Consider the following 25503-nt stretch of genomic DNA (forward strand, 5'->3'; position numbering starts at 1 on the left):
CACAAATGGTAAGCTATCCGTTAGAGCGTGCGCACGTGCAAGCAGATTGCAGCGAAAGCGAAAATGGAAACCGGCTTGTGGAGCGAGTGAAAGAATGAATTTGAGGAGTTGTTTGTGGTTCTTAATATATATATGTGTAATATAACCGGCTTGCAGAGCGAGGGAAAAAAATGAATTTGAGTAGTTGTTTGTGGTTCTTAATATATATATATATATATATATATATATATATATATATATATATATATATATATATATATATATATATATATATATATATAATATATATATATATATATATATATATATATATATATATTTGTGTGTGTGTGTGTGTGTGTGTGTGTGTGTGTGTGTGTGTGTGTACCATAAACATGAAAAGTTTGCTGCAAGCAAGTTCTTGGAAAAAAAGTGTCACTACCAACCGTAGCGCCACATTTTGTGCAGCGGAGTTTTTTGGTGTACGCGTATATAGTTGTCATATAGCTGTGCGGGCACGCTGACGATTTTCTAAAGTCTGGCGAAAGAAAAGGAGGGATGGCGATGAGGAGGAGAGCGGGCTGGACCAGCTGGCTGCGGCCTTAGGTTGGCCCGGCAACCAGTTCTCCTCGCCCCCGTCTCCTTGTTTCCTACAGCGTCTTTTGCGCTACCTCTATTTTGATGCGCGACGTTCAGCCGCAGGGCAGTGCGGCAAGATCGGGAAGAGCAGCACAGGCGCTGCTGCCGGCGGGTCCGAATCGTCAGTCAGCTGAGCAGAGGAGAACTGCTGTCGAGCAACCACCGCGCGTAAAACGCCTTTGTGACCGACAGCTGCTGATCGTCGACGTCGCTTGGGAGGAACGACAGTCGCCACATCGTAAGCTTGCGATCGGGACTGCGGTTTCACCCGAGGTGAGCCGATCCATCACAGGGAAAACGCGACTGAGAATAGCTTTGTCGTGCTTGCATAGCCAGTCGCGTTTTGTTCCTGATGAGCTTGAAGCATTCTTAAACCGCACGATTCGCGCGAATTTAGAACACTCGTCGTTTGACCGCGGTGATCGTGTTGGTTTTGGTTCATTGAGCTGACGCGGAGGATTCGCGATGCCACATCTCGTTTCATTGATTGATTGAGAGCGCACGCCTGTGCGCCTATCGGCTGGCGGCGAATCTGCGCCTCCCATGAGTTTGATCGTTCCGAAGCATAGTTCTTTTTGCTGTGTGACTCTTTCAATCCTCTACTACGCCGGCGCACGTCGTGCGCCGCGAAAGAGGTAACGGAATCTCCCACGCGATATTGATTTCGCGCTGCAGGTTTTCGTTGCGCAAAAACTTTATGCGGGCGCCGGTACGAAAGTCAGCTGCACAGGGCAGCGTGCTGCTTTTGGAGATGCCGTCATCGCGCGCCGAAGCTGTTGCCGTAGGCTCTTTTGCCCGCCGTTCCACTAGGTTCGAGCGAAAGGATGTCCCCGCGCCAGCGCTCTAGAGTTAAGAAAAGAAAGAGACGTGTGACGCTGTTCGCTCGCCGAGGAGGAGTAGAGTTGCGCAACCAGCTCCTCGGCTGCGCTTGAAAGGAGACTGATTGTTCCCCGAAACGACGAAACAGAGCCGCGTTACGAAACGTGCAAAGCGAGTTCGCAAATAACTGCACGCCGTCCACTGTATATAACTACGAGATAACTTATATAACTGCATCACCGTTTATGACACTCGCAGGTGCTCAATGCTGAGAGCCGGATAATGATATGGGGCTCGATGACACGCTGGTATGGTATCAGAAGAAGGTGAGGAAAACGTTCCGTATCTTCGTCAATCCCAGAGACGTGTTCTTAAGAATTAGGCTGTGTCGTTTATTTGGCACCTCATTGTTATTCCGCTATTTAGGTGCAGTGAAGTGTTGCTGATTAAAATGCGTTAGTGTGTGAAACTAGTTCTTTATGCAATCTGAGAAAAACCAGTATATGTAGTAGATTTAGATGGTATGGAACTGCTAGGGCATGCTTGTTAACATTGTGTCATTTTTTTTTCTGGAAAAGTACAGTTGCAAAAAATATAATTATATTGAAACTTCTAAGACGTATAGATTAACTTATAAATTATAAATTAATTTTGAACTAGTTTCATGCACACTCAGTGTTGGGATGAAGTAAAGAAATGGAGAAAAAAGTTGAGGAATGCAACATCCAAGCTTCTAAAGAATGCAAAACTGTGATGTTCTAGGCTAGGTTCAGTTCTCCGTATGAGTATCAAGCAAGCATAGGTTGTGACCATTTTTTCACCCCCTAGATTGGTGCCTATGACAAGGACATATGGGGCCGAAATTTAGAACAGCGAATCTTAAGGGTAAGTACACGCAACCTGTGAGAGATATTGGAATCAATATATCACCACTGTTCATGCTCTTGAGGTTTGAGACATTTTTCTATTTCGAGTCTCGATATATTTCTTCTTTTTACTTCCAGGGTGTCAATGCAATACCCAAGAAGACTGCCAGGATAAAGGCAGAGCTTATCGACATTGACTTGGTTCGAGGTAGGTGCGACCTCTTCTTTTAAATGTTGGGCTGCAAAGCACGCAAGTGACATTAAAATCAAATAGAGCATGGCATTGCATTCTGACCACATTTCCACACAACCAAGTGGAAAGGTATCCCAAACAACACGGGCTCGCATGCAGCTACATTAAGCTTATGGCTGTGCTTGGCCGCTGTGCTTCCTGATATCCACTAAATCACGAGCAGGTGCCGGTAAACCATAGTACCATGCTCTGTTTACTTTCTGTGCCTCTTGGATGCATACATACTTGCACTGGTATATCTATTTGCATAATGAAGAATGTCATTCACTTGCTTCCCATTCAAGCCCCCACTGGGGCATGTTTTTATTTGCCTCTCTACAGCGTGCTTATCATTCACCTTTGACTCATTTCTTGTTTTCTAGGATCTACATTTAAGAAGTCAAAGCCACAAAACAGTTGGCTGGCATTAGCAACTAATGGAGTCGTCAGAGTATTATTGTTCCCATTCTACTATAGCTGGTGCGTATTCGGTGTTGACATTTTGATTGGCTTAACCTGCCGTAGCACTGTTTGTTACTGATGCTTTCCTCTGTGACAGTATTATGGTTATGATTTATTGATTCCATATGTGCCTCAGTGCAGAGACTAAGTTAATCAGGGGCTGGAAGTTTTTCCACTGCATTGATGAACAAAATGTATCATTTTATTAGTTTCAGAGTGGGAAGTGAAGTTATCGGTATTTTAATGGTGAAGTAGTTCTGAGCTGCTGTCAATAACACGCTGATATTATGATGCCATTACCTGACGCAATTATTTCTTGTACGGATTGCCAAAGGCCAGGACAAGCAGCCAAGACTCTTGATATTCTGTTCAACATACACTGCATGGTCATTTTAACTGTCTCGTCGAGGTCACTTCAACCATTTACTTTCGTATGTCTCTGCTTGGCAGTAAACAGGATGCCCCTCATTGTAACTCTTTGTTATCTTTTATCAGTCGCCAGAAATCATGCAATGTCCAGCAAGAAGGCAGCGCTGCTTGCAGCAATGTCTTGCCGCATCAGTGCTGATAAAGGATCCAGTTGCACTGGCATTCTTGTGGATAAATGCTGGGGAATGGTCTCCAGACATTTGTTTAGGGTGTGCATATAGAGTCAATATAGAATAAGCAAAATTAATTGCTGTTGGTTTTATAGTAAAAAAAGAATTCATAAAGAAATCAACTTGGTGACTTTACTGCCACGGCTTTATTTTGAGCGAACATGACCTCAGGAAAGTGCTCAATACCATGTGCATGTTAACGTGACCTAGTAGTGCCAGTTGTTGTTGGTTGCTCTTGCACTGTTTTTTATGGTTTGGGGGCGAGCGCTTGACTAGAAGTTGTTTAAAAAGCTACAGAAACATTCTTAGGTGGCTAGGGGAGAAATATCCTGATCATCTACACACTTTTATGTTGTGTTATCATGAGTGAGAGCTTTTCACAGGTGAAGATTGAATGGGCAAAGTAAAAAAAAAATTATATTGCAGTCATGCATCCACTGCTAATGTATTTTGGAGATTTATAGAGTTTCTGGAAATTCCAGCATTCTTTTGCATCTGTGACAGGCTGGGCACTGTTACACTTTGTTGTTATGAAAAAGGTTGATCATGATTGCTTGCACAGTAGACGCTTTTTTCCTTGAGAACTAGAAGCAAGCCATATAAAGTGCCTGCTGGTCTACCATTGAAAGAATGTTTTCATTGTGTTTTGTAGCAGGCAGTGCAGATATCCTCAGAGGTTTAATTCGTACCTAGAAGTATATGCATAGTTTCAACGTGTTTTTTATCAAAATTCGGTGTGTGAGAGTCGAGATTGTAGCTGCATTTTGTTGAAAGAATGTCAAAAGAATTTTTTCAATGTGTTTTGTAGCAGACAGTGCAGATACGGAGGTTTCATTCATCAGAGGAAGTGTATGCATAGTTTCAGCGTGTTTTTATCAGAATTTGGTCTGAGTCGAGGTTGAAGCTGCTTTTGCGACCCCCTTTACTTTTGCAGGTGGAAGCAGCAGACTAGCCGCCGCATATGCTTATTTCTTCTCGTCCTATACGGGCTACAGTTATGCTCCGTCTACCTGCATTCATCGCAAGATGATGCTCTCATTGCGGTGAGTTCGAACGTTTTCCAAACTGTCCTGCGTGAGTAGAATCTTGCAGAGCCCTGTTGGATCAGCAGGCTGTTGATTTTTGCAGTTTTTTGTGATGAAGGGGCTATGTTAATAGAGGTTGCCGGACCAGCATAAAAATATCTTTTCAAAAATTTTTTTTTACACAAGCATTAAAAGTTGGACTTGTGCATGGAGGTGTAAGCTTTCTCTTGGAAACCACTCAGAGGCTGCTAGGCTGGGCAATAGAAAAACCACAGAAGGTCACATCTATCTCTCATCCCGTCCTTCATGCTGTTTGGAAAAATGCTCTTGTTTGTTTCTTTTTCATACTTTCATTTCACGGCATGCACATGAAAATTGGGTTACAAATTTATCTGCACCCTTGAGTATTTTTTTTTTGGGGGGTCATTCGCCAAGCATACTCAAAAGCGTAACGTTGGCACTATTAACAAGCAATAGTGCTTAACTTGTCCACCTGTATCAAAACAAGGCTTCGGGAAGCAAACGAAATAAAAATGATAGCAGACATATGCTTCGCTCACTTAAATACTATATAGATTCAGGATAACTTGGTCTGAAGACGTGATGTGGTAGCCAAGAACACATAAACGGACATAACACCCTATTTATAGCCTGGTTCTTAAGTTGTGAGAAGAGGCTTAAATTTTTGCTGCTCTTTTTAATCTGGGCTGCGGCAGAAGATATTTTAATTTTATTTTCCTTGTTCTGAATGCTGGATGTTGTGTCTGCATATGGGTCTCGTGTGGTTTGAGTTCTCGACAACTTTCGAAAAAAGCTCTCCAGATGTCCTTATCTTTTTATTCCTTATGCAATTATCACCCGACTCGGTCTGAAGCTGCAGTAGCATGGAGGTTACGGTGTTTTAAAAGAAAACACCTTCACCGATGTTAACACTTGCCGATCTGGAGGGCAGTTGAAGTTGCTGTGTTTCTCTTGAGTTACGAACGTGCGACAGTTTGTCGTTGTACTGTGTCATCACATAATGGGCTGGTTGTTGCAGGAGAACACGTTGACGGAGGTGCTGACGCCCATAGCCATGATGCTGGTGCTGGGTATTATGCACGCCCAAGTTGTGGCCACTTACACCACCAACGGGCCGCTGAATCCCATGCAAAGGACCAAAGCGTGAGTTCGTTTTTGCGTGCATTGCGTTTGCTCTTATATATTTTTTGTTTGCCATCATTCATCTTTATATAGTGTGGGAGACATCCAAATTTTGTGTGTTGATTTTTTGTCGTATATAAAGGCTTAATTTTCAATAGTAATCCTCTGTAATTGTAGTCGAGTTCAATTTGACTTCGGTGTTCCTGAAGTAGGCATGCACTATAACATGGTATGGTATGCAGGTGTCTTTTATGTTTTATCTCCATCATTTGTTGACTCCATTCTAAGGATTTGAGCCACCATAGTGGGTTACACACCAGCCGTTAGTGGACACAGGTCTGTTGTGAAGTGTTAACAGATATAGTTTTCACTCGTCTTCTAGGAGGAAGCGCCCCAAACGCAAAGCCAGGTTGAGGTGCAACTACGAGGGGAAGTCATCTCCTGGAACAGCGTCAGAAGACAAGCCGGACAGTGTATGGTCCGAGTTTCAAGTCAACAGGACGTCCTGTGGATCTGCCGCTGAAAACATGAGCCACGTAGTTAGAAATTCGAGCCGCATCTCCATGGCTATGGCTCCAAACAACCAAAACAATCAGCCGGATGGGGAGAGTGAGTAATTCTGTTGCTTTCTGGCATTTGTAATTGCTGTAGGAATCTTTGCCACACAGCGTGATACAGGTAATCTGAAATAAGGGTGTGCGAAAATAGAAATTTTCAAATATGAATTGAATGGGGATATAGACATAAAATGCCTTTGAATAGCGAATCGATATCTGATTAATAAGAAAAGATAGAAAATTGAAAAGTAGCTAACATTGTTCATCTCGTTTGTTGTGGGATTCACATGGCATTTGCGAATGAAATGAAACAAGAATTTAACAGAAATGTGCGCCCTACTAAAATTTCAGTATAAATATCATACAGGATTCTATATACTAATTTTTTGTACAGAAAGGATCTGCATGAATTATAGATGGAGCTGTCATATTGCTGTTCAATAAAGTAAACTCTCATTTATTCAGCCTTTGAGGGACGAGCAAACAATGTCTGAGTTAACCAAAAACTCGAATTAATTACCAGATAGCCATGAAAAAAACAGCTGAAAGCCGTTTGCATCACGTTACCTTTATCTGATGAACACCTGCGCGATGTTTGTCTGCATTTGAGGTGAAGCCAAAGTGAGAACATTTTTTTTCTCGGTTTCGTCATTTGTTGTACCTTGTCCACACTGTAGGGAAGGCCAGCTTGTCAAAAGAGATCATTACAAAACGGTCCCGTTGCATTTTGAGAGTGCGTCACTCCACAGTCACGCATTCAAGCATTGCAGTGAAGCGCGCAGTGCAGTGAAACTGTGGTGAATTCGAAAATTTTCGGTGTAATTTGGTAGTTTTCGCATACATATTCAGAAATCTGCATTTTTAAATACGAATCGAATGACAACTATATAACAATACTTATGTTTTGCACAGTGTGGCAGCAAGTATAACAGAAGTGCAGTTATTATAAGCTTTAGTGAACACAATGGAATAGCTGCAAGAAACGAAAGAAGCTTTGCGGTTGCATTCTGTTTGTAGGAACACTACTCGCTCTTAGTTAAGATCAAGTTTGGCGAGAGGGTATACAGAGGGTCCCTTTTTTGACAGTCCCGTTGCTGGTAGCTGCCACTAATAAAATTCCTAGGAAGCTTTTTTTTTTAATCTACAACCAGTGGGCGTGTATATGATATAGTGAGCTAACATGCTGTATTGTCTCCTCTGTTCAAAGTTTTTGCCCACCTAGATGACCGGAAGAACTCTGACGAAGAGAGTGGCCTTGAGAGTCTGTCCAATCACAATGGACCCGAGGAACACTTTGTGCCCCAGGAAGTCCAGGACAAGCTGTCAAGCTTAGTGGAGGTGGGCGGTCACTCAGTCATAGGGCAAGATGACAACAATCAATCCGCGACCCACATATCTACCAAGAGGGATGTCAGCTCTGATGACGAAGAGTTTTTTGTGGCCAGGAAGCAACGTTCCCGAAGCCACGATGGTAAGCAATGACTACATCCTGTCTCAAATGTAATTGAGAGGCTTATGTGTAGCACATAATTAAGTGAAGTTCAGCCAGAGAAAGACATCATTTAGCTTGCATATCTGTCTTAAGGTCGATCATCACCTATTCAGTGCAACTCAAATTTTTTGTATATTTCTGACAAGTAGTTGACACCATTCCTTTGAGATTGCATGCAAATTGGACATGAGTGGTAAGCTGTAAGATATTTTTTAAGAAAGACATTGGCGGTGTGAACTTTCCAGGAAAATTCAAATTGAGATCATATTGCGAACTTGGAGGCATATTCAACACATATTATGAGTGTGACCTGCTTTTATGAGCATTTCTGGCTGGCACCAAGCTTCTCCTTTTATATGCTTTTTTTTAATTTGAATTTTAACAGAATTCGAAATTTCTCTAGAAAGTTCAGCAGCAGGGATGGGAGGAGATTAAATTTCTAAATGGTAGGTGACATTTGAAAATGGCTATCATTAGCGCCATTGGAAAACATTCAGATTATCGCATTGTTTTTGCTCGCTCTGCTGTGGATGAAAGGAATATGACTACATTGGCACTATGTTGCCAAGTCAGCGTGCAGAAACATTTGCAGAGAATTTGCATTACACAAATGTAATCACTTAATATAATTTCGTTGCAAAGGCTGGTTTACAGGGCACGACAAATATCATCATTTTGCTCAGAGTGTTAGGCAATGACAGCTATGTACATACCTTCTTGATTTGGTGGTTGGGAGAGGTGGATAATGGAACTCCGAAAAAAACTCTAATTGAGTCCAGCGCCCACTGGCAACCATGGCATGTGAACAGGGTACTATTTTGCCTATTTATTTTTATGGCCCACCTTAATGATGGGAACCTTGGTGGTAACTAGTATGATGGTAACCATGAATATTAACAGGGGTTTGCAGGCACAGCAAGCTGGAGCTTATTGGTTCTGTCCTTTAAGGCATCCCCAAACTGTTGAATGGCAAACGTGGTGTCTGGTCTAGCATAGGGTCTCTGAGGGCATGACTGAACATCCTAAAAAAGTATGACACGGTGAACTTCTTTCAGTCTGCCATGACGTTGTTGAAGCGAGCAGCTTCCCTGGCCAGTGGTGCTCGACGGCGCCAATGGAAGCCAGTCCCGTTTCTTGCCTGAACAAGGATGCGGTAAGCACGGCCATTCTCGGCAGGCCGAGTGCTGAAGACGAAGAGGAGGACGATGAAGACAGGCTGGAACCTCAGCGGCGCCGCTCGTCACCTCCCGACCTACCTCCGAAGAAGTGCGCCAAGCTAAGGACCAGCCTACGCAACCGTCGCATGTCGGCGAGCGTGTTTCCGGCGCTGCCTGCTATCCGCCTGCCACAGTGTGACTATAACAGCTCGTGCGACTCGGACAAGGACACCACTGTTCCCAATACTCCCGTCAAGGTATGGCCTTGTAATGTTTCACACTGGAAGGTTTTCATGCAGAATCAAAAGTTGTCTATAAAATTTAACATCCGAAATAGCTAGATTTTCTTATAATGTGATAGTGTTAAATGGTACCATTTTGCAGAAAATCTGACGTCGGCATTGAGCGAAAAATCACAAGTATGGCTTTGGCGGGTGGTAGTTGGCAGGTGACATGGCCCCATACTGATTGGTCGGTGGTTTGTGTGATGTCACGAGACCATATGACATGGCAGGAGCTGCCTACTAGGGCGTCGCCTTCGAGATGGATGGGTGCTATGGGTATTGAACCTTCGGGTACCCTTGGGTGATGAGTAAGGCATGCTACCGTCAGGCCACGCAGGTGTGGGTTTTATGGGTATATTTATATCGGGTGGTATTTCTTGTAATGTGGTAGCTTATGAATTTATGCTGATTGATATGTGCGAGATAATAGAGGCACAAATTAACAAAATTTGAATTAAGCGAGCTGCAAGACGGTAGTCGCGACTCATACCTGTGAACACTTCTGTACTATCTTGTGAACTGCAGCCTCCAGCGTCAGATATTGAGTGGCCCCTGCTCTCCAACACTGACTGCAACGGCTATACGTCAAGTTCCGAGGGGCTTGATGGCGATGAAGAGGATGTGCCAGAGGACCCGTTTGGCTTGGACGGAGCTGACGTGAGTTTGCTTTATTGCTCTCTGCAGCTCAGTGGGCAATTTATTTCTTTCTTACATTTAAGTACTGAATATTTGGTCCGTAAGAAAGCTTGTTGTGTCGAAGAACGAGAAAGTGCCTAGCTGATCTTAGTTGCATTACCTGTGCGTCATCTTCAACATTTGTTTTTTTGCCTTGTCTTGTAAAGAACTCTGGTCCACTTGCTGGAGGACAAGCAAGCCTAGACAAAGGTAAGCAGTGCTAAGCTGATTACGTTTGGTGTGCAAACCTTCAACATATCTGCTGTCGTGCGCAAAGCATAATAATAAATACCCTTTGTGCACTATATGTCAAACCTGGAAACATACTGCATGCTGTAAACATGATGGTTTCTCTTTCATTGGCCTATGTTTTCAAAGCAGCCAACCTGGCTCCTGCACTGTACCAGAGCTTGATGCATTTTGCATTAAAAGCCAGAGTCGCCTTAATCATTTCCTGTCTCAGATGGGCTGTGAAACAGTTAGTGTGAATTCCACGTCTTGTTTGAAAGTACCAGAGGCGTTTGATATCTTAACGTAAAATATTATCTATGGCTAAACTCCTTGCCGTTAATTGTAGTTTGCTGTACTGAAAACGGGAGGGCTGATAGTAAAGCTGTACACCATTTTGTGCATTGTGGGAAGTAGTCCTTCTATGTACCTCTTCTTGCAGTGAGCTGTACAATATGGGAAGATGGAGAGTGCAAAAAGGTCGACCTGACTGTGATGGACATAGCATCAGCCATAGTACACAAGGTGACTTTTCAATCACATCATTTGTTGTCTACCTGGAGAAACATGTCTGCAGCATAGACGGAGCTCTGTTGTGTCTTGTTAGCAAATTACGTAATTTATATGCGTAGTGTCGCATTGAAAGAAGTAAGTGTCATTTTTTGGCGTTACAGCAGTTTGGTTAATAGAACGAGGGAGTTAGTTTTCACCCTAACAGCAGCATTTGGCCATGGTTAACTTTACTAACCTCTTCCAATATCCTTTTGTAGCCTTTACCGTAAAGCCAAAGATAAAACGTAATCATTCACTGCCCTTGTTTGGGGAAGGTGGAGAAGTGTGTGCAATTGCAATTTCACTGCTGAGAAAGGCGGCAGGAAAAAAAGAAAAAGCAGTGTGGTATAAATGTCTCACAAAAGGAAAAAAAAACATGTAACTCTGAGTAACCGAAATTCAGAGGCAGAAATTGGGCTAGAAAAGTCTGCAGAGGTGAAGTGGTCGGTTTAGTATCGTTTACCATTGTAGTGATGATTCTGGTGGCATTGGCAAGCACTAGTTGATTGTCAGCAAAACCATAGATCTTGCACAGCGAGCGTAGCTCCACACATCTTAGCAGAGCAGAAGTTCCTCAGAAAACGTGAAATTGTCATATGGAGTGACATGGCAGCTGCGACGAGTTGCAGTGAAAAATACTCCAGGACTCCTCTTAACCCTGCCTACCTTTCCATGTAAACAATACACAGTTAGTTTTCTTGTACACTAAGCAGCAACTTTTTTTTGGTGTCTGTCTTATGAGCCACATTTGCTGAAGCGTTAAGGTCTGTCTTGCTTGCATTTCAGGCAGGGCCACATAAAACTGAGTGTTGTCAAACAGGTATTGTAAACTCAAAACTGTTTTTCTGTCCCTTGCCCTCTTTCACGAAGGTGGACTGCATGATACACAGTGGAGAGTATGTCCTGTTGGGCTTGGTGCTGACAGCAGTGACAGCAACACTGCCGCTGCTCTTCAGGCTACAAAGCTCGTCAGCCCTAGAAAGTGTTCAGCTAGATACGGAGGCCCTTGTTTTGGGGCTCCCGTTGGAAGTTCGCAAGATCCCTGAAGTGATACAAGATGTTCTCTACCAATCCAGATGGAGGTGCGTATGCCATATTGCATTTGGCATGTTGTCCCTGCAACAGTTTTACACTGGTACCTGTCTTATCTGTCGGTGAAGATCCAAACTGCACTGTGAGGGTAAAGAGGAAAGTGGGAGGGAAAAAAGAAATAGAGAAAGGAGTGCTCAAGGGGAGGCTATGGATTAATTTGGACCGCCTTGGGATACCTAACGCTTGCTTAAACTGTTTCGTCTCCATCGAAGCACTATTGCTGCGGCTTGGTTCAAATCTGGTAACTGCGGGTCAGTCGCCAAACCCCTAAAAATTGAGCCATCATGGTAGGCATGTCGTCTCCGGTGGCTGCACGATAAAGATCTTGAAGGGGAGTCATTCTTTCATCAACATCGAATCGTTTAAGTGTGCAGTACCAAATATATTTACTGTAAGTATCTGAGTCACTGCACAGATTAGCAAGCAAGCTTTTAGAGAGATGCAGTTATTTGAGATGCATTTCGGTGTCCAAGTGTGACATCTAGATATGGACGTAAGCATTTTAATCACTTCCATTGTCGAATATGCATGATTCAGGTGACACTGCATGCCGATTTGAACCTAGTGTGTAGGCATTCTCTGCAGTGTGCTGTGAAGCCGACCGACAGGTGTCTTGAACATCACCGTCACACATGTCACTGTGGCATATGCCAGTGGAATGCCCTTCATGGTGTTGCTGTGACTGTGATGCAGAAATGGCGGCCTGAAAGAGCTGTAGCACTCTTACAAACTGGAAAATGACATGGTTTGCAACTAATGCATCTTGTAAACAGAGGTGGGGATCTGTTGTGCAGAAAGAAAAATGGAAGCTAAACTGGTGACTGGAGAGAGATAAGACATGCGTAAGACCATTTCTTATAGTACCAGTATAACTGATAAGTGTACTTCAACTATACGCATCACATCCCTTTGTGAACTGAATCCAATTCCATGAGAACCACTGGATTCTCATGGAATGAGCTCGTTAATTACTCATATGTGATTAAGTTACATTGTTATTTTGGTTAAACACAGGACAACGCTATGTTGAATTCATTTACGGTGTCCAGTTTTCTCATTTGCCTCCTAGTGTCAGAGCATAAGCCTTTTTTTAAAGGTATTCCATTTCCTATGCATAAAGGAGGATTCCATTCTTGTTTAAACATATAAATATATTCTGTGACAAATCATAAAACTGACTAAAATTGATCAGTGCTCATGTTGTGTTTTCTACAGTTCGTCCGCACTTGTGACAATCTCCCTCATCGAGCGCTTTTCTCTCGGAGCCGTATTTTTCTTCCTGCTGTCAGTCGCTGAGAGAACCTTCAAGCAGGTAGGAAACGAGTACCCTAACACGTCTCTCTTTTTTTTTTTTTTTCTTATAATAAGGCTTAAAGTTTGCCACCAGCTGCAGTGACCAAACACTTGTTGTGTAGTGTAGTTACTGGAGATCCATACACTGTTTACAATAGACTTCTTTAGTTCCAATTTGTAAACAATAAACTTCTTCAGTTCCAATTTGCCCCGCCGGGGTGGCGCAGTGGTTACGGCGCTCGACTACTGTTCCCAAAAGGACGCGGGATCGAATCCCGGCCTTGGCGGCCGCTTTTCAATGCAGGTGAAAAGCAAGGCGCCCATGTGCTGTGCGATGTCAGTGCACATTAAAGAACCCCAGGTGGTCAAAATTTCCGGAGTCCTTCACTACGGCGTCTCTCATAGCCTGAGTCGCTTTGGAACGTTAAACCCCACAAACCAAACCAAACCAAATCTTTAGTTCCAATTTACATAATTTTAACAGCCAGTTTTTTTTTTCAAACTGACACTTTGGTCCCGATAGCATTTGATGTACTATTAATAATGCCTCCTTAAATCTTAGCTCAGCAAATCTGACTAAATGTTCATTGGTTTCAAGTTACAATTCCTGATGGTTGCATATTTATGGCTGCATAGCTGCTTAAACTGTTGTCTCATAAGAAGAGTTTGCTCTTTGTGTCAGTTACATGAACAGAGCGTGCTACATGCAAATATTACCAAGCCAACAGCAGCGACATATTCACATTGCTTGAAGAAAAAAATTAAGGTGGGGTGAAGTATTCTGCAAAGGAAACACCACAGGATGCTCATGTGTGCTTATTAATTTATATTTATGTAAAAGCTTTACAGGCCTCTTGGTCATTGTGAAAGGGGGTTGGGGGTGTGGGGGAGGCCAGGAATTCTAAACATTATCATGAGAAAAGTTATGAAAGAAAGCTAGTCATAAGCAAAAATCAGTTACCAGCTGATTGCGGCAGCGTCACAGTTATCAGATTTGTTTTAAATTATAGAAAGGAGCGTTGCAAAGGAGTTATCACCAATGCAGATGCCACGTGGAATTTCAGAAGTCAAAGTTTGTATAATTCCATGGTTTTGGGAATGGTTTCATAGCCGCCAAACCCTGAAAATAGCTATTCTTTGGCATCAGTACTTGGTGCAGTACCATATGTCAGGATAGAACATGGGGACCGGCATCAAATAACAAGAGTCTAGGAAAAAAAAGACATCCTTTTCATCCAGTCTTGTTGCCGGTCTTGTCTTCCTTCATTGTCTCTTGTCTAAGCACTGCTGTTCTCTTCAGTATATACCAACTAGCTCAACTCTGTTTTATTGAACTTCATATCAGTCATGAACAGGAGCTGTCTTCGTGTGTATTGACTCAGTAGCTTCTACTAGACACCTCATAGTATTCATAACAGTGAGCCTCAATTTCTTGCCTCCTTTCCTCTTTGCAGAGGTTTCTCTACGCCAAGTACTTCTGCCACCTTACTTCAGCAAGAAGAGCGCTGCGTTCAGACCTGCCTCATTTCCGACTGAACAAAGTGCGAAACATAAAGACCTGGTTGTCTGTGCGGTCCTACCTCAAGGTAAAGTGGTACTTCAAGTTTAAGGCATAACAGACCCATCGAAAGGGGCATACTTTCTTTGTGTGTGCATCATTTTTAAAACAGTAGGCTGGGATGAAAACTGCACTCTTCAACCTCTGGGGAAAATTCGGGGAACACTTAAGCTTCGCCTTTAAGGGTATGATGCGACAGCATTTACTTCTCTTACCTTCTGGCTCTTATTGCGGGCCCCCGTTTGCATGCACGAATCTCATTACTCTTTTAATCACTGTCGCAAACCCCCGCCTTTGCGGTCAACAGAGGCGCGGGATCCCCTATACAGTTACCCGCCACACCTCTATGAGGTTTGAGGACACAGTTAAAAGTTAGGCAGGACAACCTGTGAGGTATGTTTGTCGGTGTGTGATTGAGGGATAAGTTCAAGAAAGTCACTGTTTTGTTTGCAAAAAATTGGATATTTATAGTTAGTAGTCCAAATTACACTGCATAATAATTGAACAAACAAAAAAAAAGAAATGCCACAGCACGATAGTGATAAAAGGTGACTCGGTAAATGAAAAGAGGGAAAACCCGAAATTGAACAAAACATTGCGATAAAAGAAGACTATAAAGATAACAATACGAGTATTCCAGATATAGTTAGTAGGTGCAAGAGTTACGCAGAAAACACAGCGAAAAAAATACTAGCCAGATCAAGGTATAAACAAAGGCGAAAACAATATTCAGTTAACCGACAGTCTGGCAAAAAGGAATTCTCATGGCTTTCTTGTTAGATGAGGCATCATAGGCACAGAGTTGATAGGTAGTAACGGCCTTCTAAGATGAGGGGAAACGATGAGTTAATCACAGGTTCGGCGAAAAAATAAGACACTTTCCCAGAACGAGTGGCCGTGAGAGAGGCCCGGAAGAGCGCACTGCCGTGGGCATGCTGCGGTCTGCCTTTTTATACGCTCGGCTAGTTGCGCTGCGGCCCATCGTCAAGGACGCGCGCTTGCCGGTCGCTGCCCCTGAGAATCATGTCGAAGCATGCTCGGAAAAGCGGGGAGATCCCGTTCCGTTCTCTATGTGAGGCAGGAGATCCTGTAACTTCTGGTGTATATGTGAGGCAGCTTATGACAATCGCTAATCTTTTAATTTGTGCCTCTTTGGTAGCCCAGCTTTTGGGTGCCCGTTCCTGCATTGTACGTCACAGTCGTCATCAGCGCAGTTGATGTAACATGCCACTTGGCCTAATTTAATTGGTATTCAAGGGTTCTGGGTGGCTGATTTCTATCCCACTCTCTCAACTCAAATTGGCTACCTGAGTTGGTAGCTCCTCCCAGCTTTATCATATCATGTGGTCTCGTTACATCAAGCAACCCATTGACAATGAGTACCTGACCATATGGCGACTACCACCTTCCGGAACCAAATGTTGACTATGTCGACAGTGTTTTCTGAAGAATGGTGCCTGTAGCGCCATCGCTCTAAAATTAAACTGGTGAAATATTTTACGGCCAAGAGTACTTACAGCTGTTCCTGTTAATAATGTTAATAAGTACTGTAATAAGTGCAAAAAAATTACCATGCAGGGTCATATCACTCATTGCCAGTGTTGCTCTATTTTGCTCACTTTGTTTTTATTAACCTAATTTATTCACCTCATTTTGCTTAACCTACTGCTTATTCCGCCTGTGTCTCTTCTTTTTGGGGTTTTTAATTGTAACCGTCCTTTTCGTTTTTCCTCTCTTTACAGAAACATGGCCCCCAGAGATCAGTGGATGTCATTGTGTCAACGGCATTCATCATTGGCGTGTGCATTCTGTCCTTACTCTGTGTGCAGGTATGGTAACAGCATTTCTGTTTAGGAATTTGCCGTCATTTCGCGAGTAGTGTCATTTTACCCAGCCTCCTTTCATTTTTGCCTCCCATTGGAGGAGTTGAGGTCTGTGTTGATAAGTGTGACTGGTATTTGATAATTGTGAGCCATTGATGATTTCTAATACCACGCATCTATATCTGGTGGCGTTAACGTCACAGTGGTCACAAAGCCGGCTCACAGTTTCGGACTGTTTAGGGTTGATGTGCAACATAATTGCTCTTTTCAAACATCGCCTTTACCTTTGGATGTTACAGCATTATGGTGAAGTGGTCCCAGTAATTAATTAAGTGCAACATTGCATTTTATTAATAAATTTTTTGCAATGGTCGGTTAAAACTTAGAAATGCAGCAGAATCTTTGCTTCCCCATGTTCCTCAAATTGGTATACATCTGCCTCTGTGATCTCTGAGAAAAGAACGTCTTTCAAAAGGACTGCCAGTGTCCACAGTGTACCATTGCATTGACATACTTGTGAAAAAGTTGGGGCAACTGCATAGTCGCCATGCACACTTTTTCCAAGTGCTGTAAGGTGGAATGAAAATGCCAGTGATTGTCAGTGTCATCCATTGAACCAGCTCATTGCATCAGCTGCTAACAGTGATGCCGCCATCAAGCTCATTATGCACCGTTCATCATGAATGCCAGGTAGCACACGTGCCAAGTAGACTCTCTTTAAGACGAACTCCAAGAGACCGTGAAAATTGTTCATCTTATTTGAAGTTTGTCTTATCAGGAGTGCTTCCAAAAATGATGTGTAGGCATGCAGAATTTGTCCAGATACTTAAATGAGAACAAACGAATTGGCCTTATAGGAAAAGAATAACAGCAGTTTAAGCATTTATTGCTCTCGCATAATAAATATAAATAAAACTCGCATATAATATGGGGGGTAATCTTGAGATAGCAAAAAGGGTAAAGCTCTTCTTTCGCATATAATGAGATGAAGAAAGCTCACCGAAATAATTTTTTTTACGCTGGATTTTTTTGTAATGCCAGGCAAGAAGAGGAGCGGCAGTGTAGCAGAGGACGCAGAAGGGATGAAGATGCACTGCTTTTCTCTGGTTTCTTTCTATTTCTTTTCCAATCTGTCTTCATTATGTACGTGCACGAACCATGCCTCAGTTTGCTACCTTGTGGTCGTCTTCCACTCTACTGTTTATTTCTCTTCGTGCGAGTAGAATAGTAGCCTCAGCACGATTTGCTCTGAGCTTTGTCAGCTAGGCCGCTTTCCGGTTTTGCTCGAAAAGGCAAATTTTTCCATGTTTCCGCAGTAAAGGCAAAGTTAATGTGAGGAACAAAAGTGCTATTTCGTGTAGGTTTTGGCACTAACACTCCATCATTTCATGGCAAATGTGCACATCCCATCGAGTCACTTGATGCTCATGATTTCCCGGTGCAGTGAGTAGGAGTTAAAGATTTCTCATGTGTGGCTCATAAGAAATCAACTGCTGCCCATCAGAGTCTTTGTCAGTTGTGTTGGTGCGGGTATCAGCGCATACTTGACATGCTTGCAAGAGAGAGAAGTTAGTTCTCACGTCATCGTGAGCCCGTATTCATGCACGCAGAGCACATGCAGTTGCGTGGAGGCTTTGAAGCCTGCTAAGCATGCTATGTACTTGGCATTACTTTCTCTCCACTGCTGTTGGGATTGCGAATAGCAAAATTTTCTACTCTTTAAGAATTGCACTATTCTTTTTGGTCCTGTTGTCTTTCTTGTCCCATCCTTTTTGCTGTTTGTTAAAGTGACCCAGTACCAACTAGCCAATCTGTCTACTCTTGTGTTATTTTTATCCAGGTTGGGGGAAAGAAATTTCCGTATTCTTTACCCAAAAGTCGATCACTGTGTTGCTTTTGCACCAGTTTCTACTAAATAGAACTTGCTCTGCTGTCGTTACAAGTGAGTCATGCTCATGGAAGTATTTTCCAAGTTCTGTAACTTCCTATTCATCACTGGGATCTGCCACAGTGGTGCAATGGTTAGGGCACTCGACTGCTGTGCCCAAGGATGCGAAATCCTGACCGCGGCGGCCACTTTTCGATGGAGGCGAAAAGCAAGGCACTCGTGTTCTGTGCGATGTCAGTGCACGTTAAAGAAGCACAGGTAGTCAAAATTTCCGGAGCTCCCCACTACAGTGTCTCTCATAGCCTGAGATGCTTTGGGACGTTAAACCCCAAAACCAGTGCTTAAAAATGGCACTCCCTACTTCAACATTGTCAAAACTAGCAGACTGCAGACAGTGTATAGAAAATTATTGTTTTTCAGAGATTGGATGAAGCTGTCATAGTTGACTGCTGAAGAGCTACTTAGTTTGGGGTTCATTGGTATTAACCAAGTATACTAGCGCTTGGTGTTTAAAAGTATGCGATGAAAATGAGTGAACGACTCGTAGAGACCTGTAAAGTGTGTAATGCCTTTTTCCTTCTGTGGACGATGTTGACACTTTAGATAGCACCATTTGCACCTGAGTCTTCTTGTCTGAAAGAGGCATTACTTAACACAAACAACGTGTACTGCCATTCAGCATTGGCACACTCTCCTTGCGCTATATCTGTAAGCGTTTTGCTCCCAAGCTGGGACTCCTTGCACTTGAATGACTACATTGGCATGGCTTGGGATAGAAGCAACCTTTCTCACTATCATTTCTCAACATGTTGTGGCTTGATGCGGCAAAATCTTAGGAAGACAGGAAAAGTAGTGGCAAACTGTCTCAAGCAGGACGGCTGAAATTCAGTTTCTGTGTTGTGGCTGTGGGCAGAGCTTTTTGATTACACCACTTGGAAAACTCTACTTCAAAAAGTGACTAGTTTTAGTACATATTTTTGGATGCTTATGAATTGTGGCGCCACCTAGACCGGCCAATAAAAGCTATGCGTCTGCAAATCGCTTCTTTTACTTTTTCTTCTTCGTCTATGTTGTCGCTGCAGCTTCTGTGTCTAATAATGTTTTCCCGCTACAGCTCTTCGACTGATTTTATTTGTCAGGTGGTTGTGCATTTGTCAAGAATCTGAAAGTTTCCAACTCAGATACAGTTTACTTTAAATGACCGCAGGGGTTGCCACTATCTGCAAGCACACGAATTTTGACCAGTGAGAACCGCCGTCTTTAATAAATATACTGGCCTGGATTAGTAAGTAATAGCCAGACGAAACTGCACAGTAAGAGAGTACAGAAAGTGCATAGTGTCTGTGCCCTAGAGTTTGGTAAGGCTGCAAGGTGTCCTCTGGCACTGCATGCTTGTTCTGCCCTGGGTCTTCTGTTTTCCTGAATTGAGTAGTTCATACTTACTGACAGTGTGCACGTTTGGTAATTCTCTTGCTGCCGACAGTGGCTGAAGGAGAACGAGCAGTTTGCCGAGCGCCTCTACTGCTGGGAGATGGTCTGCTGGAGTATGTGCCTGGGTATCTTCCTCATGCGTTTCATGATCCTCGGCTCCAAGATCAACAAGAAGTACCGAAACCTCTCGGTGCTCATCACGGAGCAGGTGAGGGCACCCTCGCCCGTCCCTCGTGCGGCCGAAAGTTGCGCATTATACTATTTAAGAGCAGGCTATGGCTAAGGAGATAGGAGTACGGTACACCATTTTCGTAAGCACGCACGTCATGCCATTAGGACGATGAACCGCAACTTTACTTTTGTTTCCTGACTTGTGCTGCCGGCATCTTTTGCTTTGCCGCATGTTTTTTTTCTCAGCTGCCTTTTTTCTTCTTGCCCACTTGTCGACCCCACCTAGATCAACCTCTATCTGCACATGGAGCAAAAGCCCCACAAGAAGGAAGAACTAATGCTCGCCAACAACGTGCTGAAACTGGCCGCCGACCTACTCAAGGTGAAGTTCTTTTCACGAATGAAACTGCTGAGTCTTTCTTTTTTTTTTCTTGAGTGTGAGGTGTAATCCTTGTCAGATCATTGTCGGGACGCTTAAATAGTCTAGTGGTAGATTTTTAATGGGAACACGGCTATGTATAGAAGTACAGTTGGGTTTACTATCTACAGGTACAGAAATCCTATCTATCCTATTTACAGAAATACAGCTCGATCTGCTTTCCGATGAAGAAGCCAGGATTAACTTGGACAGTGTGGTTGTTAACATTTCCTTGAGGAAGAGAAAGGCAGCCACAATAAAGGATTATAGGTGTAGATTTTATGCTGTTTTCTCCTTTATAAAGATGCATAAGGCATCATTATGCACGACCCAACACATAATGTTTGCCCACTAAGTTTGTAATTAGTCAATGATCAAATTTGTAGCTTAATAATTGGATGGCATATTTTAAGGGTCATTTTCATTGGAAACTAATATAATTGCTATTTTGTTGCTTCACCAAACCATTCGGCCAACCTGTTTCAGTAGCCAGGTAGGCAATAAATGAAAGTGCAGAGATGTATTGCGGCTTTCTTCTGCCTCGTATGACCACTTATAATTTATGTCTTCATAGCTGTCATCCAGGTGTTGAAACCAGAGCTGAAACATCAGAAGAAAAAAAATTTAGTTGTAAAGTTAAGTGGTAAAAAAAATGAGTCATTGGTGGATACCATGTGGTGATCTGCCTCCTGCTAATACATTGTTTTTCTTTTTGTTTCTTTTGCATCAGTTTATTATGAAACTTAAGATGCATCTACAAAAGTAGCTGCACATATTTTTTTTTCTTTAGGTTTTTGGTACAGGTAAATAGGTGTGCTGTTTGTCTGCCTCAAAGATAGTTAAGTTGGATGTGTTGCCTAGATACTGACAATGCTGACTATAAAATTGTTTTGTTGTACTAAAGCTACTTGAGCCAAAAGTCAACGTTCTGTATAGTTGTGGTAGTCACTACCTTTGAAAGTGTACAGATTTGTCATTTGCATGCTTTTGCATATCTTTTGCATTTCCTAAATGAGAACCTTTCTGAACAGCCCAATAGCTGCTGCAGTAGGACCGAACTGTTACCTTACCGGGTGTCACCTTTTCTCAGCTGCTGCTTTCTAGTGAGCCAGTTCGGCTTTAGCTCCCATAGAAACTTATACAATGCAAAGGCAATTGTTAGGTCACAGTTATGGCAGTGTTTCTCATTCGAATGCAAGCTTCGTTGCGAATTTGAACTTGCGGTAACGTTGCACACTGTGGCAGTATCTTGACTGTCTCTGCTTAACATGCGCTAAACACCGTGAATTTCTGTTGCGGCTTCGACACAAGTTCAGTGAATGACCAAAAGCGCTGGCAGCACTATAAGAGATGGGGTTGCATAAGTTGGCGCCAAGGTTTTTGTTTCTTCTGCTTCTTTTCTTGTCTGCTGCAGTTTAAAGGATGTAATTTATAGGTTCCAATAGGAGAGGACTGTATATGACGGTAGCGACCACTGCGAAAGTATTGTACGCTTGCCGCAGCTTCAACCTTATTGGTCTTGGCACCTCATTGTTTCCGTTCCGGGACATCAAGACTGCTCAGGTCGGCCTTACAGCAGTCAGAGGCCATGTTGGCAACCTGCACATGAAGGACAGTGGCCAGAGCCACAAAACCTCATTACAGGGAAATTTTTTGCACTCGGAAGAATTAAAAAAAAATTACAGCAGCTGGCAACAATTTTTCACGCCCTTTTCTGCTAGCACAGACGGGCGCAAAAGTGGAAAGACCGCGACAATTGCTATGGTTACTCTTTTCCTGTGTGAAATGGCACATCTGACGGCAGGCAGGCACATAAGGGCGGACACCCTAATGCATGTGTCCACAACAGCATCTTCACCGTCATAGAATGCTGGCATGCAGTTTATTTCAGTTCGCATTATCTCTCCATTTTTGCACAGTACTGCATGTCTACCAGCTGATGCGTTTATTCTATTCTGTGGTTTCTTGAAAAAAGCTACAGCAGGGTTCCACTGTATTATTGGGTAGCTTCGTGTAAATTTTGCTGTACATATGTTGGTTTGATCCTCTACAAAGGTTTCATGTACGGTATAAACCGAATTATTGGTCGAGTGGGAACATAGGTCGACCCCTTTACCTTGAAGTGAAAAAAAATAAATAAAAATTAAACAAGGAAAAAGTAGAGAAGTGCACATATTTACATCGGCTTTGTCCTTGCATCACCGGAGCTACGATCTCAGCAGCATCGTTGGAAGACGACTCTTTGCTGCTCACCACCTCCCAGAGTGTGTCATCTAGTTCCATCAAGCGTGTTGATTACGCAGCATTTCTTGAAAGGCTGCATGCAAACAGCTGCAGCACCACATGCCAAACTGTCGCTGAGAGAGCGGCCATGTCGCCGTTCGCTTCAGCGAACATCACTCTTTCTGGAAAGCCACTGTAAACTGCATCCACATGCTGTTATTCATTGCTAAAGAGGCATTTCATACTCTGATAGGTCAACCGAAAGAGCCTACGCGAAGATAAATGGGCTTGGGACGGAAAGACAAAATGCCAGAAACTGCAGGATGTCGATACGGTTTTGGCTGTCCATTCACGAGCAGGCTTGCCACTTGTTGCCAGACTGTGCCTCAAATTCCGCTAAAGACCGCTATATAAGATGAGGGGTGACTTTAGCTTGCTTTTTTTGCGAAAAAATCTCGACCTATATTCCGGTTTATAGGGTATATAATGTGTAACAGTTGCTTAGCACGCTTATAATATTTCGATACAATCACATATCAGGCCAAATGAAAAAAAGAGAGAAAAAAAATGAAAAGAAAAAAAGAGAAAAGCAGTTTGTCACTACTGCTACTACAATTACAGTTCAGCAAGTTACGAAGTTTTCTTAGAAACACTTAAAGCTAGAGTTTAATATAGAAAATTATGAATTCCAAATAAAGGAAAAATTAAATTTTTTACTCTTCCGCATAATCTTTTCTGAAAAACAGCAACTAGCACGTTTGGAAAAAGTAGTCGCAGTATAATTAAGGGCGGAGAGCATGTTGTCAGGCTAACTAAGGAGGCACACTGCCTAAAAAAAAATAAATTCTTTCCTATCTCTGTTTTGCAGGAACTTGAAAGTCCATTCAAGATTTCAGGTCTGTGCGCCAACCCTTACCTGTACAACATCACCAAAGTGGTCTGCCTGTCGGCGTTTTCAGCGGCGCTCACCGAGCTGTTTGGCTTCAAGCTCAAGCTGCATAAAATCAAAATCAAGTGAAGAGTTGAGTTCGCGTCCCTAAGGTACAATGTTGCTGTGCCCCCACCACTCAGGAATTGAAAGAGGAAGGTAGCGGGATATAGTGCGAGACAAGAGATCTGAGCATGTAGAACAGTACACTCAACACACTCCACTGTCACTGCTGCTGCTGTTGTGAAAGAAAAACTACCCTAGTTCCTTTTTCCTCAACGGTAATCATGCCATGTCAAAACGTACAAAAGAAAAAAGGAAATTGAGCCTCACTAGCCTTGCCAGGAAATCGCGCTTTCTAGTGTTGTCCTAATTGTGTGTGCACTCCACGAAGCGTTTTTCTTTTTTTTTCTCACTAGAGCACTACCCCTCACCCAAAGTGTAAACCAAGGTTGTACAGCTAAAACCAAACCAAAGTTAGTGTCAATGCAGATTCATGTATGTTTTTGCCAAATTTATTGGTTGTAGCTGATCTTGTGATGAGGGGAGAAAAAAAATCTCACGAGACCGTTTGTGTAGGTGTGTTGCAAATACAATGTGATAGCTTTTAGCGATCTTTCAAGATCATTGGTGGCTCTCAAAAGGAGATATTTTAGATTTCATCGGTTGAGGTTTCGCAGTAGTACGTTAAATTTAGGAAGAAACGCCACACTCATTGGCTACTGGCTTTTATGGTGTACGCACTGAAATTGTGATGCTTAAGGTTAAGCCCCAACATGTTTTCAATTATTTTTTACTCTTAGCAAGTGAAAAGGAGTTGCTCATGCTTCCTTGTTGAGGAAAAAACATTGCGATATTTTGAAAAAAAAAAAATTTCATACACATACATACTTACAGGCATCTCGTTTTCTCAGCATTATTTTCTCACTTTTTAAAACATTTAAGGTATCCATCTTTTTCCGGTGTGTTTGTGGGGAACATGTGGCTTTTGTTGACTTAAAGTGTTGTGCGAGTTGAGCAAGAACATTGCGTGCGGTTCTGTGGGTGGCAATTTTGGGGTCATTTTTGTGCACCCATGTTCTGGTTCTTGTTGAATAAAGTGCTGTTTTGGCACAAAACTTTGTCTGCCTTAGCTGCTCAGTCATTTCAATACTAGTCTCTCCGCCTTTCCTTTCATTAAACAACTCTTTTCTCAATACTAGTCGTCGGTATGCTACCTGGTGTTTTTGAACTGACACAAGGAATTGCTAACATTGAAAATCTCTTATTGAAATATAATATGAATACAAAGAGAAGAGGGCTTTGACTATTAAATCGAATATTTAACAGATTTATACATTAGAACAAAGTTGAGCAATTCAGTGTTGTGATCGATAACTACCTCTAGCTGGTCCTCTGCGGTGCTTCCACGCTGACGAATTGAACGAAGGATGCGCAGTTTATACTGCAAACACCCAGATACAGGTTCAATGGAGTAATCTTAAAAGGACCCTGAAACTGTTCGTGGTAATATTTTAATGCAAGAAATCCATAGTGGTCACCTTTGTGAGTTTTACGATCAAATCTAAGAAATCTCCGTGGAGCCTATAACTTAAAAGTAATTTTAAAAAGTGCTCCTGACAATCGCTCTCAACTTATTAGGGCGGCTCTTCACCGCTAAAGTGCACATCAACGCCCATTCGCAGCTGCCCTTTTTCCGTTGACGGCAACAGGGTTTTCTCCGTGCGCTATCTTATTGGGCACTCCTAAGTGATGCGAGTGAGACGGGGTGCAGTGATTGTCATCGCGGTGGGTTCTCCCGACTTTCTCTTGTGCGCGGTCGTGCACTAAGTTGCGGTGGGAGGGGAGAAGCATCATTTTTGACAGCCGGTATTGGCGTTGTTAACACACCTAGCTTAAGAATGTTGCAGAGAGGACTGACTGAATGCCAATGGTTCGCACACGTTTTCTACTTTTAGTAAACTGCTTC

At 42.8% G+C, this 25503-nt stretch overlaps 1 protein-coding gene across 1 annotated transcript; it reads left to right on the forward strand.

Annotated features, from left to right (window-relative positions):
* The first annotated feature begins 577 nt into the window (after positions 1 to 577).
* Positions 578 to 24420, forward strand: phtf (putative homeodomain transcription factor). The gene is made up of 20 exons (XM_084582385.1): positions 578 to 891; positions 1696 to 1763; positions 2266 to 2322; positions 2442 to 2511; positions 2919 to 3015; positions 4531 to 4639; positions 5661 to 5785; positions 6147 to 6373; positions 7529 to 7792; positions 8869 to 9227; positions 9780 to 9911; positions 10097 to 10139; positions 10600 to 10682; positions 11580 to 11791; positions 13017 to 13113; positions 14549 to 14680; positions 16395 to 16481; positions 19847 to 20002; positions 20252 to 20347; positions 23475 to 24420. Exons 2-20 carry the CDS (start codon positions 1725 to 1727, stop codon positions 23622 to 23624), a joined length of 2535 nt encoding a protein of 844 aa, XP_084438511.1. The 5' UTR covers positions 578 to 891; positions 1696 to 1724; the 3' UTR covers positions 23625 to 24420.
* The last annotated feature ends 1083 nt before the right edge of the window (positions 24421 to 25503 follow it).

The sequence above is a fragment of the Amblyomma maculatum genome, chromosome 10, assembly GCF_055883805.1.
Source record: "Amblyomma maculatum isolate TAMU_Amacu chromosome 10, ASM5588380v1, whole genome shotgun sequence".
Taxonomy (NCBI): Eukaryota; Metazoa; Arthropoda; class Arachnida; order Ixodida; family Ixodidae; genus Amblyomma; species Amblyomma maculatum.